This window comes from Ptychodera flava, chromosome 12 (genome assembly GCF_041260155.1).
Source record: "Ptychodera flava strain L36383 chromosome 12, AS_Pfla_20210202, whole genome shotgun sequence".
Lineage (NCBI taxonomy): Eukaryota > Metazoa > Hemichordata > Enteropneusta > Ptychoderidae > Ptychodera > Ptychodera flava.
Genome location: NC_091939.1, coordinates 24326782 through 24340224, shown reverse-complemented (window position 1 = coordinate 24340224; position 13443 = coordinate 24326782). Strand labels below are relative to the sequence as shown.

Sequence of the window (13443 nt, the reverse complement as noted above, 5' to 3'; positions counted from 1 at the left end):
ATACATACATACATAGATAGATAGATAGATAGATAGATAGATAGATAGATAGATAGATAGATAGATAGATAGATAGTTAGAGAGACACAAGAATGATAACTCGCAACAAACGTGAAAGGTTATGATCTTCAGACATGCTAAATACTGATAAATTTAATTGGGTGGTGTACTTATGTCTTGATTTTGCCTTCGCTTTTATTTGTAGAAAAAAAGCGATTATTGTTTCGAGTCTCAGAGTGAAAGAAAGAAAGAAAGAAAGGAAGGAACAAAGAGACAAAAAACAGATTAGTTGTTCAGGGAAGAATGCGATGTGCAGTGATAATGCGCATGTCAAGGAAAAGGCGAGGAGCAGTTCTCAGCCTCGTGAATGACTAAATTCATCCACCTTTCGATGACAGTGATGTTAACGTGATATTAATTATCTTTTTTAATTAAAGGTATAAAACCTCTATAGATACCTATTTCGTTTCCTTTTCTTTGTAAATTCGTGAAAAGAAATGACACGGTTATTGGCTCGGTATTGTCAAATGCCTTAGTGTGCAACTTTGCATCTGGAATATAATCGCAAAATTGATTTCATTAAAGCGCTTGCAACGACAATAAAAAACATCAGATAAATTGTTTTTCGGCGACTTGAGATAATAAGATGGAAATGTCACCTGATATACATTTGAAAGGCTAATGATCTTATTTGAAAGCAAAGCTGGCGTGTCCATAAATCATTGTATATTAATCATGTTCATTTCACTATCAGTAGTAGCTACTAGAACCTGATGATAGCTTCATGGTTCAGTGTGCATAAACACCATCGCATGCTCATCTTAAAGGGACAAAGTCGCCCATTTTTTCATGAATTTTGTTTGATACAGATACTACTTATATTGTTTGACATGTTGAAAGATACTGAATGAATGGGTGACCATTCATATATTCGACCCCCGATTTAGACACGATACATGAAACCGTGAAGAAAATGAATTAATGGTCATGACCAATAATTCATTTAGCCATGGTTTCATTTAATTTGTCGAAAATTGGGGTCGAATATATGCATGGTCACCCATTCATTCAGTATCTTTAAACATGTCAAACGATATAAGAAGTATCTCGTATCAAACAAACTTCATGAAAAAATGGGCGACTTTGTCCCTTTAAGTATTGCAATGGTACAACGTTGGCACAAGTTATAAGTGTACACTATAATGAGGAGTTTGAAAGGTTCATTCATGTACTGTGACGCTGCGATGAAACTTCAATTTTTCTAAGCGTGAAACTAATTTGGCAAATGTGAATATATTTAAAGCGTATTTAATTTATTTAATTTTCATTCGCTATAAAATTGAAACTTATATTATAGTTTTCTTTGAAATAATGACGGCACTGTGTGGCTAAAAAGTCTCTGACTTGCACATTTAAGGCAAGTATTGATCATGCATAAAAACCCCGAAAGGATGGAGGTTTAGTGTGTGTTTGATTTCCGTTTGTTGAGGTTAGGAAAGGAGGATAAGCACGTTTGTATGTTCAATCAATGGCATCAAGGTCACCTTCACGAGACCACTGTCCTTGAGCACTGCTCTGAATCTTATATGCTCTTTCCCGGGAGTTCTGATCGACTTGTTCCTTCTGCGCTCTGAGGAGGATGAACTTGTGAAATCCAAGACTAACATTTTTAATGCCGATACTTAATCACCAAACAAAGATATTCTCAAATAATCATTGAGAATGAATCTACATGTCTGCTTCTTGTTTGCTAAGCAATACCGAAAGTATGAAATGATATAAAATATGAAAAAATTGATATTTTTATTCATGTATTGCCATGACACGCAGTTCGCGATAGCCTTACCTTCAATTCATTTGTAACAGTATCATAATATATAGGGTCAGGGGAATTGGTAAATTTTAAATTGCTGTAATATGAACTGTATTCGCCTTTTTTTAACTCTGTTTAAAAATACATAAGTTTCTTGTTTTGTTAGGTTATCCTAACGTAGGACGAGATACACACGGAAGAACAGTAGCCATTTCAACCTCGTTCCTATTAAGTATTCGTTGTGAACATATTAATCTTTGCAATGCATATAATTCCAGTAAAAGGTCGCCTTGACATTGTTACATGTATAAGAAACAAAGAAGAAACAAATACTCGTTTGTATATTCTTTGGATTCCTGAAATTTCACACTGACCTTCGTAACAAACGTATTTGTCGCTAACTTACACCATGGAGTTGACAAGAAAGAACAGAAATGAGAGTCTGTTACTGAAGATCCCGACAAAACAAACGGGTGCTTGGACTGACACGTTGTCCTTTGGCAGTAAGACCGATGCTCATTTACGGCTTCGCGATGATTTGCATCGTGTTTTAAAGTTAGATTTTGTATTTATTCTTTAAATTTTCATAATCGTCAGGCAAACCAAAAGAAACAACAAAAAATGACCAAAAAGACCAACACCAACAAATGCAGAAGCATACGGTACATGTGGGAAATTTGTATTGTAAGTAAAGGCGCTGTGACCCCAAATTTTATAATTGATTTGGTAAGATAACGGTGGAAAATGTTATTAAGGAAAGTTCGAGCAAACGTTTAAACCTTTCACTTTCGAGGCGCAAACTACCTTAATGAGCGGAAACTTCGAGATATGGATGAAACATGCTACGGTTCCAAAATTTGATCAGAGTTGCCAGTTTAAAGGGCAATATCTTTAAACTTTTGAGTGGATTTTCATAATTTTTATATTAGAAAAAAGTGCATTTTCTTATTTTTGCTAAACGTGTGAGGATTTTGACATACAGAGCATTACCACGGTAACACCCTGGCACTGAGTAAAATGTGCAATGTTGACAATTGAATTCCAGTTCGCACTAAAATTCAGCTGTTAACGATAACTGACGTTATGGAGAAACAGTTTTTTATAGAACATTGGGTTAGTCGACATTATTGTATGAGTAGATCAAGAGACTGTATTTTGTGGACAGAACAAAAATAACAAAAACTACATTAAAAATTAACGGTTAATGGAGCTTTAATATGATTTTACCAAATAGTACACTATGGTCGAAGCTTTGAGGGAAATTGGCAATCAATACAAAACTTGTGACCCATTTTGATTCAATTCTACGCGGATCACTCTGTGCATGAAAGGCATACATGGAGAGTTTGTTATAGACGATTTATCAAACAGACAATTTGTTTTCGCTTTGACTTTGATTGTGTTTCTTAATGGGATTACTTTTGTCGAGGCAAAAGGGACCAATTGTAAAGAAAAAAAGAAAAACATGCTCATCGATTGTATCACTGTCGGTTTCCATGGAAACTATTATGAATAAATTTCAATACGGTTAAACGCGCACAGGGGAAATGTTGCAATGCGAAACAAAAGAGGTATAGTTGAAAACGTTTGCGGCGAGCTGGTATAATTGGTGACTCTACGACCTCCGCGTTCCGCCGTTCTGTCGCAAAGCAGGTCACGGGAAATTGACAATTTCGATTTTTCCCTCCAAAAGTATTTGATAATAGTATAAATGTTGTAAAATAGTGAATGAAATTTACGAGTGGCATTAGTGTTATTGATAGCACTGTTTGTTTCGCGACCGGGTTTCGCGACTATGGTCGCTTTATGTAATTACCTTGACGGAAGTGTGTTCATTTCAATTGACAACTGTATATGTATAACGACTAATTCAATGTACCAACCATAAAGCAAAAACGTCCGAATGCTATGAAATGAATTATCAATTTCAACACCGAAGCGCCATTGTCCGGCCGTGAGTCAGAGCTATACGGAAAGTGAGCTATCGCTGAACAGATTTGACAGGCCGTAACAACCGTGAAACGAGCGAATGTCGTCGAGATTGCGTTTCCTCCACAGTTTGCTGAACACTTAATCTTCATTGACTGTCCCATATTGCCAGAAGTGATTTGTGTGATCGGTAATAATTCTACATATGGCAGGGTGAGTCAGAAACAGGGATTTTTTTTAAAAAGGGGGCAAAATCAATACCCCCTCAACACGTCATAACCATTAAACAGAGAAAGCTGCGTTGCCTTCCTATTGAAATTGGACACATTCATCATAGCGGCACCATCTGCTTCGCCACCATGCTGGAACGAGGTCATTGAGATCGTTGTAGGCGAGCAGGTAGACAGACTGTTCCGAGCGATGCTTCGCGTTCTATATGGTGTTCAAAACCAGTCTAAAGAAACTGATCGATCGATGACCTGATGACTGCTACAATCTTCCCGCCTAGCAAAATATTTTGACAAAGTTTGTTTTTATTTTCAAGCTCTATCAGTAAAGAGGGAATAAATAAATAAATAAATAAATAAATAAATAAATAAATGAATAAATAAATAAATAAATAAATAAATGAAGTATATTCTTCATTGGCAGTGGGAGTGATGTAAGCGACAACAAAGATATAGACATACATTCTCGTTTGACTCATACTGAATGCGCCTAACACTCATTACGGCCTATTCATTAGCCACCAAATCCTTTATTTATAACAATGGTAGCAACTGTGGGCTATACATTAATAAACAATTCCAGTTCTCTGAAATTATTTCATGAGTAATCGCTGATTTACAACAGAACTGCCAGCACTGACGTCACTGTGAAACATTTGACGGCTTTGTTTGCTTTTTGATGTTGTTAGACATTTAATAGGCACAGTGCTTCTGTGTTCAATATATTGAAACAGGGTCTGCTAAATCAGCGCATTCCCTGTATCTTATAGAAGGGTATAGGGTTTATATCGCCCTGTCGTTATGCAAACCTTATGCCCCCCCCGAATACCTGTTAACATGTCCACATTCGCCATTGATAACAATGGATCTGGGCCAAACCATATTGGTGACATGGTTGAACAGGTTGGCATTAGTAGCCTAACAACGTGCAATCGATGTAAAATTATAGATCTTTTATATCGGTACCGTCGAGAGGCAATTTTCGTTTCTGAAATTATCCAGCCATTCTACACGATTCTTGGTTGTCCAAAGTTCAGTTTAGCTGTAATCACGTGATAGAGGGACCATGCTGTTATGTTTCATCAAGTTTTTCTGATTTGTGTGTGTTTTGTTTGTATATGACAGTTTCCTGTTTAAATCATGTCGAAATGACTGGGTGTATGACAGTAGAACTTATATTTGCATGATTTCCAATTTTATTTTTAGCAGGCTTATCCAGCCATAAAACAGATATGAAACAGATATGTTATCAGTGTCGTTTAATAAGTCGGTGATAATTCATGTTGATTCTGACCGTCACTGCTTGACCGCCATCTTCGCGTGCGGACGAGAAACAGAAATTAGGTAGTGCCATGCGGCCCCGCGATTCGATCACCTTCCCGCCATGCATCTTGGGGCACGATGACAGCGCCGAGAATAATTCTACATTTTCTCGTTGAGGGCGTATCTCACCGCACAGTTGCGAAACGTATTAGAGACTCGACAATGTTGAAAAAAAAACACACCTGAAGGCTGCTTAAACTTTATTTTGAGGAAAAGTATTTTGATATTTAGAAAAAAAGTAGTAACAGACATTGCGGGCGAAATGATACCGACATTTGGTCTTTTTGTGTGCCAGCTGGTCGCCAGTTTGGCGCCATTATATGAGTGAACAGCTTTCTTCATAAGGTCATCTCTTTCAACAGATGGATTTATCAGTGAAAAATTGCCCCGAACAATAGATGAAAACGATGATAAATATCATTTTTAATTACTATATATATACAAAAGTCGCTATAATTTATTGTTTTCTTTTTTTGAGAATTGCATTTCTTTTACCAATTCAGTTTGTTCACTCCTTCTTGCAGGAAGCGGGTTCTTTGAATATACGATAAATCTTTGAACGAACTGATCTTTCTTGCAGCTGACGCTCAGAGCAACCGAACGAAATCTGACCTAACGTCTCAGCTTGTCAAGGACCTGTTCCAGGACCATGAACACCGGAGGTACATTAGACCGCTGCTGAACGATTCGAAAACGGTAACGGTGCTACACAGAATGACGCCCATACAGATTCTGAATATAGTAAGTATTCTTGAAAGATTCGCCGCCTCATTATGAGAGACACATCCTGCAGGAAAGCGCCCTTAAGCGACGAATCTTTCAGTCTGAGAAAATGGGCCGTATAGTAATAATATCGAGTGGCGAAGTTTCTACCCCGTGACAATCTAACAAATACGTTGTCTATCTCGACAAAGAGTTTTGTGTTTCACGACGGAAAGGCTAGAGAAGCCCTCTTTTTCACCGCTATATTCTTTGGTTAAATAAAGTAGACAAATGTTTTTCACTCTTTTAACTTTTCACTGTTTTAGTTTTTAAGGCAAAATTTATTTGATACTGGTTTCAATGGTTTTACAAAAAAGCCGATTACCATAAGATAGTATAAAGATGGACACAATTCGCAACCAGTATCATCAGAACTTACTTTCAAACTGGAACATGTTCTGTGACAGTAGTGCAGTAACGATATTGCAGTTAATGATATGTTAATCGCCTTCGCGATGACGCCATCGATTCAAAATATGTGACAAAACAGAGTAACGTCATGCATTTTTCCATTTCTCAGGACGAACAAGACCAGGCTATCTACATGAAAGTATGGATGAGTCAGGTGAGTGGTAACCGATAAGATGACGTTCACATCCGGGTACCTGTGGCAACATGGCATTTTGATTTCGCTTTAAGGTAGTATGCGCCTCGAAAGTGAAAGACTGAAACTTTTGCCCAAACTTTCTTTAAGGAATCTTTCAACCATTCTCTTTCAAAATCAAGAATAATAATCGGGGGGTCACCGTGCTAATTTTGGTACTAGAAAAACAAATAACCCAAGATTTACCGATATTTGAAATATCTTTTAATATAATTCAATATGGAGTTGTCAGTGTTTTGAGCGCTAATGTGTTCAGTTGAACCATCTCAATTTTCATGTAAGCGAATAACTGGGAGACGAAAGATGGTCAACACTCAGGTATACAGCAAGTCCATCGCGTCATCGCTTGAGACGGGGCTGTATCCTTTGTCTGACCATGGAGCTAGAAACGGACTCTGCCTCGGGAGACGGATCTGTGTGAATCGTTAAGATTTCAAAATGCAGTATTACAACCCTTTTCAGAATTAGAGCGCGAAGCCACTGCAGTGAACTGCAATAAACTGCTCACACTAATTAGTTTCAGCTGTAGCCAGCCGGCAAAGTCGACAATATTGTATGTCCCATGCAGACAGTTTGTCTGGGGAAGTTGAAATAAAAAAGATTTGTACATGGACCAGTGCATGGTAATGTTACATTGTATCTTAATCTTGAACACAGGGTGCCAATCGTAAACTCTCATTTCAAACTCGAGCCTCAGACAGAGCTAGTTTGCCTTTGTACAAGCAGACTTTTGGTCTTTATCAAGTAGCCTTGTTCAACACCAAAGTGGCCACGGCTACAGCTGAAACTAATTAGTGTAAGCAGTTTTATTGCAGTTCACTGCAGTGGCTTCGCGCTCTAATTCTGAAAATGCAGTATTAGTAGCAAGACTTGAATAGAAAGATCTTAAACCCGCCGAAGAGGAACAGAAAATACAATTTAATTTCGCATTTTAAGTGTACTGACATGACGTCAAGTTCACGTTTTATTCTCTAGTTTTTACTCTACCGTCACGTGACAAAATGTACTTATGTTTTGTCCCTTACCAACTGTTTGAGAAAATTGGATTTAAAATGAATCATATTCTAATGAAATTGAACTTCTCAAATATTAGCATGTTTTATCTAATTATGTCGCGCTGAGGGCCAACAAATGCGATCGCAAGCGGCTCACTGATACGAATGCATCACAGGACGATAAAGCTTTGTGACACACATAGTCACCCCTATTAATTATAACCTAAAAGACACCCATAATTTTGTCTGGGATGAAATATATAATATTGTTCGACTGCAGCCGTCAGGACTTTGTGTTAAAGGGATACAGTCGTCGGAACTGCGCTCAAAGGTCGAATCTGAACCATACGACCAACGTAAACACTGTGTCCAAGGTACGAAAACATGTCTGTCATAATCTGCATCGTATAATATGAACGTTGCAGCTATGATGATGAGGTGCATCTAGATATCGTGCACGAAATACATTGTTTGTAAACGATAAACTCGCACAAGCGCAGTTCCGACGATGGTTTCCCTTTCAGGGTCGCTATCCTGGCGCGAACGTTGATGAAGTTGTAGCTCTCACGTGTGAAATTGAGTCGATGGTAATAACACTTCTAATCTTCCTGGACTCGGCCATACAATGATATTGTATCGTAAAATCAAATCTTAATAAGTCTAGACATATTAAAATCGTATTTAATCACCCAAGAAGCCGGCCATTCTGTTTCATGTGAACACATTTTAAAATTCCCCGGAACTGCGCTCAGAGGTCATATGGGACCCATGCGACCAATGTAAACACTGTATCCAAGGTACGATGGTGATTGATGAAAGTTAAAACATATATGTCAAAATCTACTTCAATGTTACAGCTATGATGATGAGGTGCATCTAGATATCGTGTACGAAATACATTGTTTGTAAACAAGAAAGTCGCACATGCGCAGTTAAGACGACGGGTTCTCCTTAATCATGTTTCATCAGGTTTAATCATGTCTGTTTTGATAGGTAAAATTTAACTCCAGCCGCGTTTTTTTCATGTTTAAAAGGTACCCCGCGTATTGACATGTCGAGACAACGGCAAGGGTAACCATCACTTAAAGCTTTAAGTGCACGCGCAGGGCGCCACCAACGCTCATCAGTGAACCCCAGCTGTCACTAGGTTTGCCTTGACTTTGTCGACAGGAAGAACGTTTATTTACAAAATTCTGATTTGACTAAAATTTCAGATCTGGACAGACGAATTCATGCTGTGGGATCCAAGCAATTACGGCGGCATTGATGAAATAAGAGTACCGATATCGAATTTGTGGCAACCAGATATCACCCTTGTCAACGGGTAAGTGAGCGCGCAACCAATTAGGTGTTCTGGTACACAGGGTAATGATCTGAGTCGTCGTATTTCATTGACAGTATAAAGGCAGTGGAGATTGACATTGCCAGTAACATTTATCACATAACACAACTGAATTTGTAGAGAAAAGTACTCGGCAGGCGGTGGCCATATTGGCGCTAGCCACAACTTTCTTTAGGGTCAGCGAACGTTTGACTCAGAGGTCGAAACGTGCAGCTGCAGTTCGATCTCCCTATTAAACGAACTTCACCCCTAAAGATTACTGACAAATTCCAGAAGTCGAAATTTGGAGATGGTTATTACATTAAAAAAATGGAAAGACTACAAAATATAGAAATATTTAAAATAGAGCAATCCTATCATCAAATATCGAAATTCGTTTTCTTTTGCTACAGCGTAACGCCTGGCTTTTTGAGACACTACGACACTGATGCCATCATATCGAGCGACGGTAAGGTGACAGCTCTACAACCGGACGTGTTGCAGGCCACCTGCAAAGTCGACGCCAGGTACTTTCCCTTCGACCAGCAGCGTTGCCACTTCACCTTCGCCTCGTGGTCGTATCCCCTGGACAAGATCGACCTGGTCCTCGACCCGGGCTCCAACACCAAACTGTTCGTCAGCAACGGCGAATGGATCCTACTGGGCATGCCGAAGATCCGAGAGTCGGTCCTGGATCCCTGCTGCCCGGTACCGTTCCCCAAGCTCACCTACACGATGCATCTCCAACGAAGATCAACGTTCTACATATTCAACATCGTGTTCCCGTCCTACCTCGCGAGTGCGCTGGTTGCCGTCGCCTTTTACTTACCGTCAGACTCCGGCGAGAGGGTGACGCTGTGGGTGACTAGTATGCTATCACAGTTTGTCTTCCTCAACGTACTCTCCGAGTTCATGCCACCGAATTCAGAACATCTTCCCTACTTGCGTAAGTAATTCAACGCCGTGAGTGTTCTGAGCTTTTCTTGCAATGACTTCTTGTGTAAGGAAATAGTTCACGATTGAGGGACGTGTACATGTACAGCCTGCAACGCCTAAGGTCTAAAGCATTAAAGGAACAGAGGCAAAGATGAAACTTAAACCTCTTCATCCCCCAATGCCCTGTATTCAGATCCACAATCACCATTCATAACAATAGGTTTGGGTGAATCCATGGTGGTGAAAGGGTTAAATCATATCATTGGCACAATAATTCTGTAAGAAAAGTTTTTAATTCTCTTTGTAAGCTGTCTCGGGTTATACGTTGTGTTTCCTGATCGGTAGTCAAAGGTATACAGTCACCTGTAATCTAAATATGCCCATATATGGTCAAAGGGACGTTCCTTGGTATTCGAAATGCCCGTGTGGGGGCGCTGTTTTTAAAAAGCGGCCACCCGCTTAAAATCTGTGATTGGTTAGATTTTCTCTTTCCATGGTAACTGTGGCAAAATTGGAACAGTTGACAGTATACCTTTAATACTTAAAGTTTCCCAACAAGTGTGCTTTATTGTAGAGCATCTCTGCAACATGTTTGCTAGAAAACTATTATTTCCAGCTTTTGGAAAAGTACAATCAACTGACCATGGTTCATTTACTTAATTCGGTAACCAGCGCAACAATATCTCACGTCAACCAGTCTTCGAGGATCTCTGATGTGCTTTTGCTTGTTTCCCTACAAACGTTTAATTCTTAATTTTTCATCATCCGAATGCATCAAATCACGAACTACAACTCGCGCTCTGTTCTCGAAAGATTATACTTGCATCTCTCTCTCTCTCTCTCTCTCTCTCTCTCTCTCTCTCTCTCTCTCTCTCTCTCTCTCTCTCTCTCTCTCTCTCTCTCTTTCTTTCTCTCTCAACGCGAATAATTATAGATAATGAATATGACCCACACCTACCCAATGGATGTTGTATATACTAGTTAATTCATACATTTCATGGGTAAGGAGACGGGTATAAATTGCAGTTTTTTCTTTCAACTAATTGCAAAGTTCTCTTAAATAAATAAAAACAAATACAAAAGTCTTTAGAAACAGTGTAGTTTGTGCCTGCGATGTAACATAGCTGGAAAAGCTCCCCAAGAATAATTTGTATTGCAAAGTCAAAATACAAAGATTGACAATGTTACCTTTGACTCTTGATCCCATGACGTCAGAAAAAATTTTGATCTAATCAGAGTGTTTTCTTTAATCTTTCAGAGCGTTACTTTTTCTCTTCCATCGGATTGGTTGCAATATCCTCGCTTGTGATTGGACTGACACTAAGCATGCATTTCAAAGGACCGCACTGTCAGAGAGTACCGAGATGGCTCAGAACGCTGGTATTCAAATACATGGCACCACTGGTGTGCCAGAAAGAGCGAGCCAAACGCTACGTCCTACAATTGAAAGAGAAAGAAAGGAGAAAGAGAGAGCGGCGAAACAGCAGGAAAAACTTCGAAACCTATAACCACGGTTACGTTCATGAGGTCAAACCGGGAGAAGTCGACCCTCACCGAACTCCGAACGGCGTCTTCATCGTTGATGGCGGCATTCACATCGCCAAAATGAACTCGCACGATGGCGCCGATGTGGGAAGAAGCTCCAGCGACGACGAAGACGATTGTGATCGAGTGAGCGATATCTCCCTCTACGAGGAGCGAAAGAGAATGAACGAATGGCGAGCAGTCGCCAGGATTATCGATCGAGTGTACTTGATCATATATCTCATATCACTTACTGGGTTACTTGTTGGATACTTGACATTCCTTTACGTGCAAAGTTTGGATGTGCCCGTGTACGAGGAAGAATAATTAGCATTTACTTAGAGACAACCACAGACCCTGTGTGTGTGGAGAGACTTCGATAAAACACATTTTACAGGAGCAAGAGCCGTTTTCATGAAAATTTTATATACTCAGAACAGAAGAAAAATGGCTACTTTTGTTGTCGTCACGTGTGGTGGCAAAGGTCACTCTGCCGAGATTTTTTTCCATGTGCTCTGAACATGGCGGGAAAAATACCCCGAAGAGTTCAGAAGTTTTTTGTCCCGTCGCTATAAGACAAATTTGAACCTACAAAGAATACCGTTTATTTGTACATACTATTTCATCGTAAATATAATATTTTGCCGCACAACCATTCAATGCAGTATTAAGTACTGCGATTCTATGACTTAGAGACTGGTCAGTTTCTTCGGTCGGCGGGAATAAAAGGCTGATAATCGCCATTGGAAAAAAGAACAACGCTGTTACCCCACCGATGCCAACTATAGAAAACAGGGTGACTCCCTACGGTACCAAAGGTCACAAAAAAGTTGAAATTATAAAACAGTCTAGGATCAGATTTTTTACATGCTTTGTATAGGCATTGCAGATTTCACCATAATGAGTATACAAACTTTCAGTTTAAAAGACATCCGCATATCTCTGATATACCTGATTTATTAAAATTAGATGCTCGAAGGGCGCGCCAAAATTTGAGACTGAATAGTGCGATTCATGGCTGGTACGTTGCATTAAACACACTGAACCCCACAGTATGTTGAACATTTACAAAACATGATGACCCCCTATCACCAAACTCGAAAACCTGGTGACCCATCCCCACAAATCCACCGCCCCAAAGCCCCCCAAAACTGACCAGTATCTTAATTACTAACTAAAATAGACGGGTGCCGTACAGTATAATTTGCGTTAGTGGGCAGTGTGCTTGGAGCTTATTTCTGTCGTCATAAGTTACATTTCCCTTCATCCTTCACAATATAAAAGTTAAGTGCACGGCAAACATGTATTATGTGACAATTATCCAACAAGTCTACAACTTAAAGATGATATGGTGCGACTTCCAGGAATTCTTTATGATAATAATAAGAATGTTCGGTCATACACTCAACTAAACTTCATGGTTTTTTTTTGTTTCTTTCATAGATGCAAAGAATCACAATTTTTATCGCATGTACATATCAACTAATGTATATTAATAAATGTCATGTAAATACACCAGTCATCTATCCCCTAAATGATGACAGACCAAGTAGCGGTAGTTTCATACGTGCGTCAGTACCATACAAAAATTGGCAAATACCAAAAATTCGCTGACAAAAGCAAACCATGAATTGTTCCACATCTTTTGCTGTGTTATGTTTTCTCGAAGTCTGATGATCATCGCTGCCAAACAAGTCACGATTAGTTGTCAAAGATCATTCATCTTAACGCCGTTTTTTAATACGGTATGCCCATTCTTTATTTATTTGTCTTTCTGGGTGAATGACACCCCTTCCTGCAAGGAAAGTCTCTACATTAAGTATATCTGAAGTGTACATATAGGAAGCTCAGTACTGAGACTGTTATTTGAAGTGAACTCAACTCATTTCTTGCCTCATTATCTATTTCAATGTCGTAGCGCCCTCAATACCAGACAATGTATTTCGATAAGGTACATTTACGTTTTGTAAGAGTTATAGAGACAAATAAAGTTACACCAGGAATTTTAA

The 13443-nt window shown here is 39.2% G+C and overlaps 1 protein-coding gene across 1 annotated transcript in view; it reads left to right on the top strand.

The window, feature by feature from the left end:
• LOC139145467 (neuronal acetylcholine receptor subunit alpha-10-like) overlaps positions 1 to 13443 on the top strand; it is a 49372-nt gene extending 35929 nt beyond the window's left edge. The window contains exons 2-6 of the mRNA XM_070716665.1: positions 5873 to 6033; positions 6575 to 6619; positions 8868 to 8977; positions 9388 to 9920; positions 11169 to 13443. Coding sequence (XP_070572766.1) covers positions 5873 to 6033; positions 6575 to 6619; positions 8868 to 8977; positions 9388 to 9920; positions 11169 to 11761 — 1442 coding nt within the window. The 3' untranslated portion in view covers positions 11762 to 13443. The remainder of the gene's footprint in view (positions 1 to 5872; positions 6034 to 6574; positions 6620 to 8867; positions 8978 to 9387; positions 9921 to 11168) is intronic.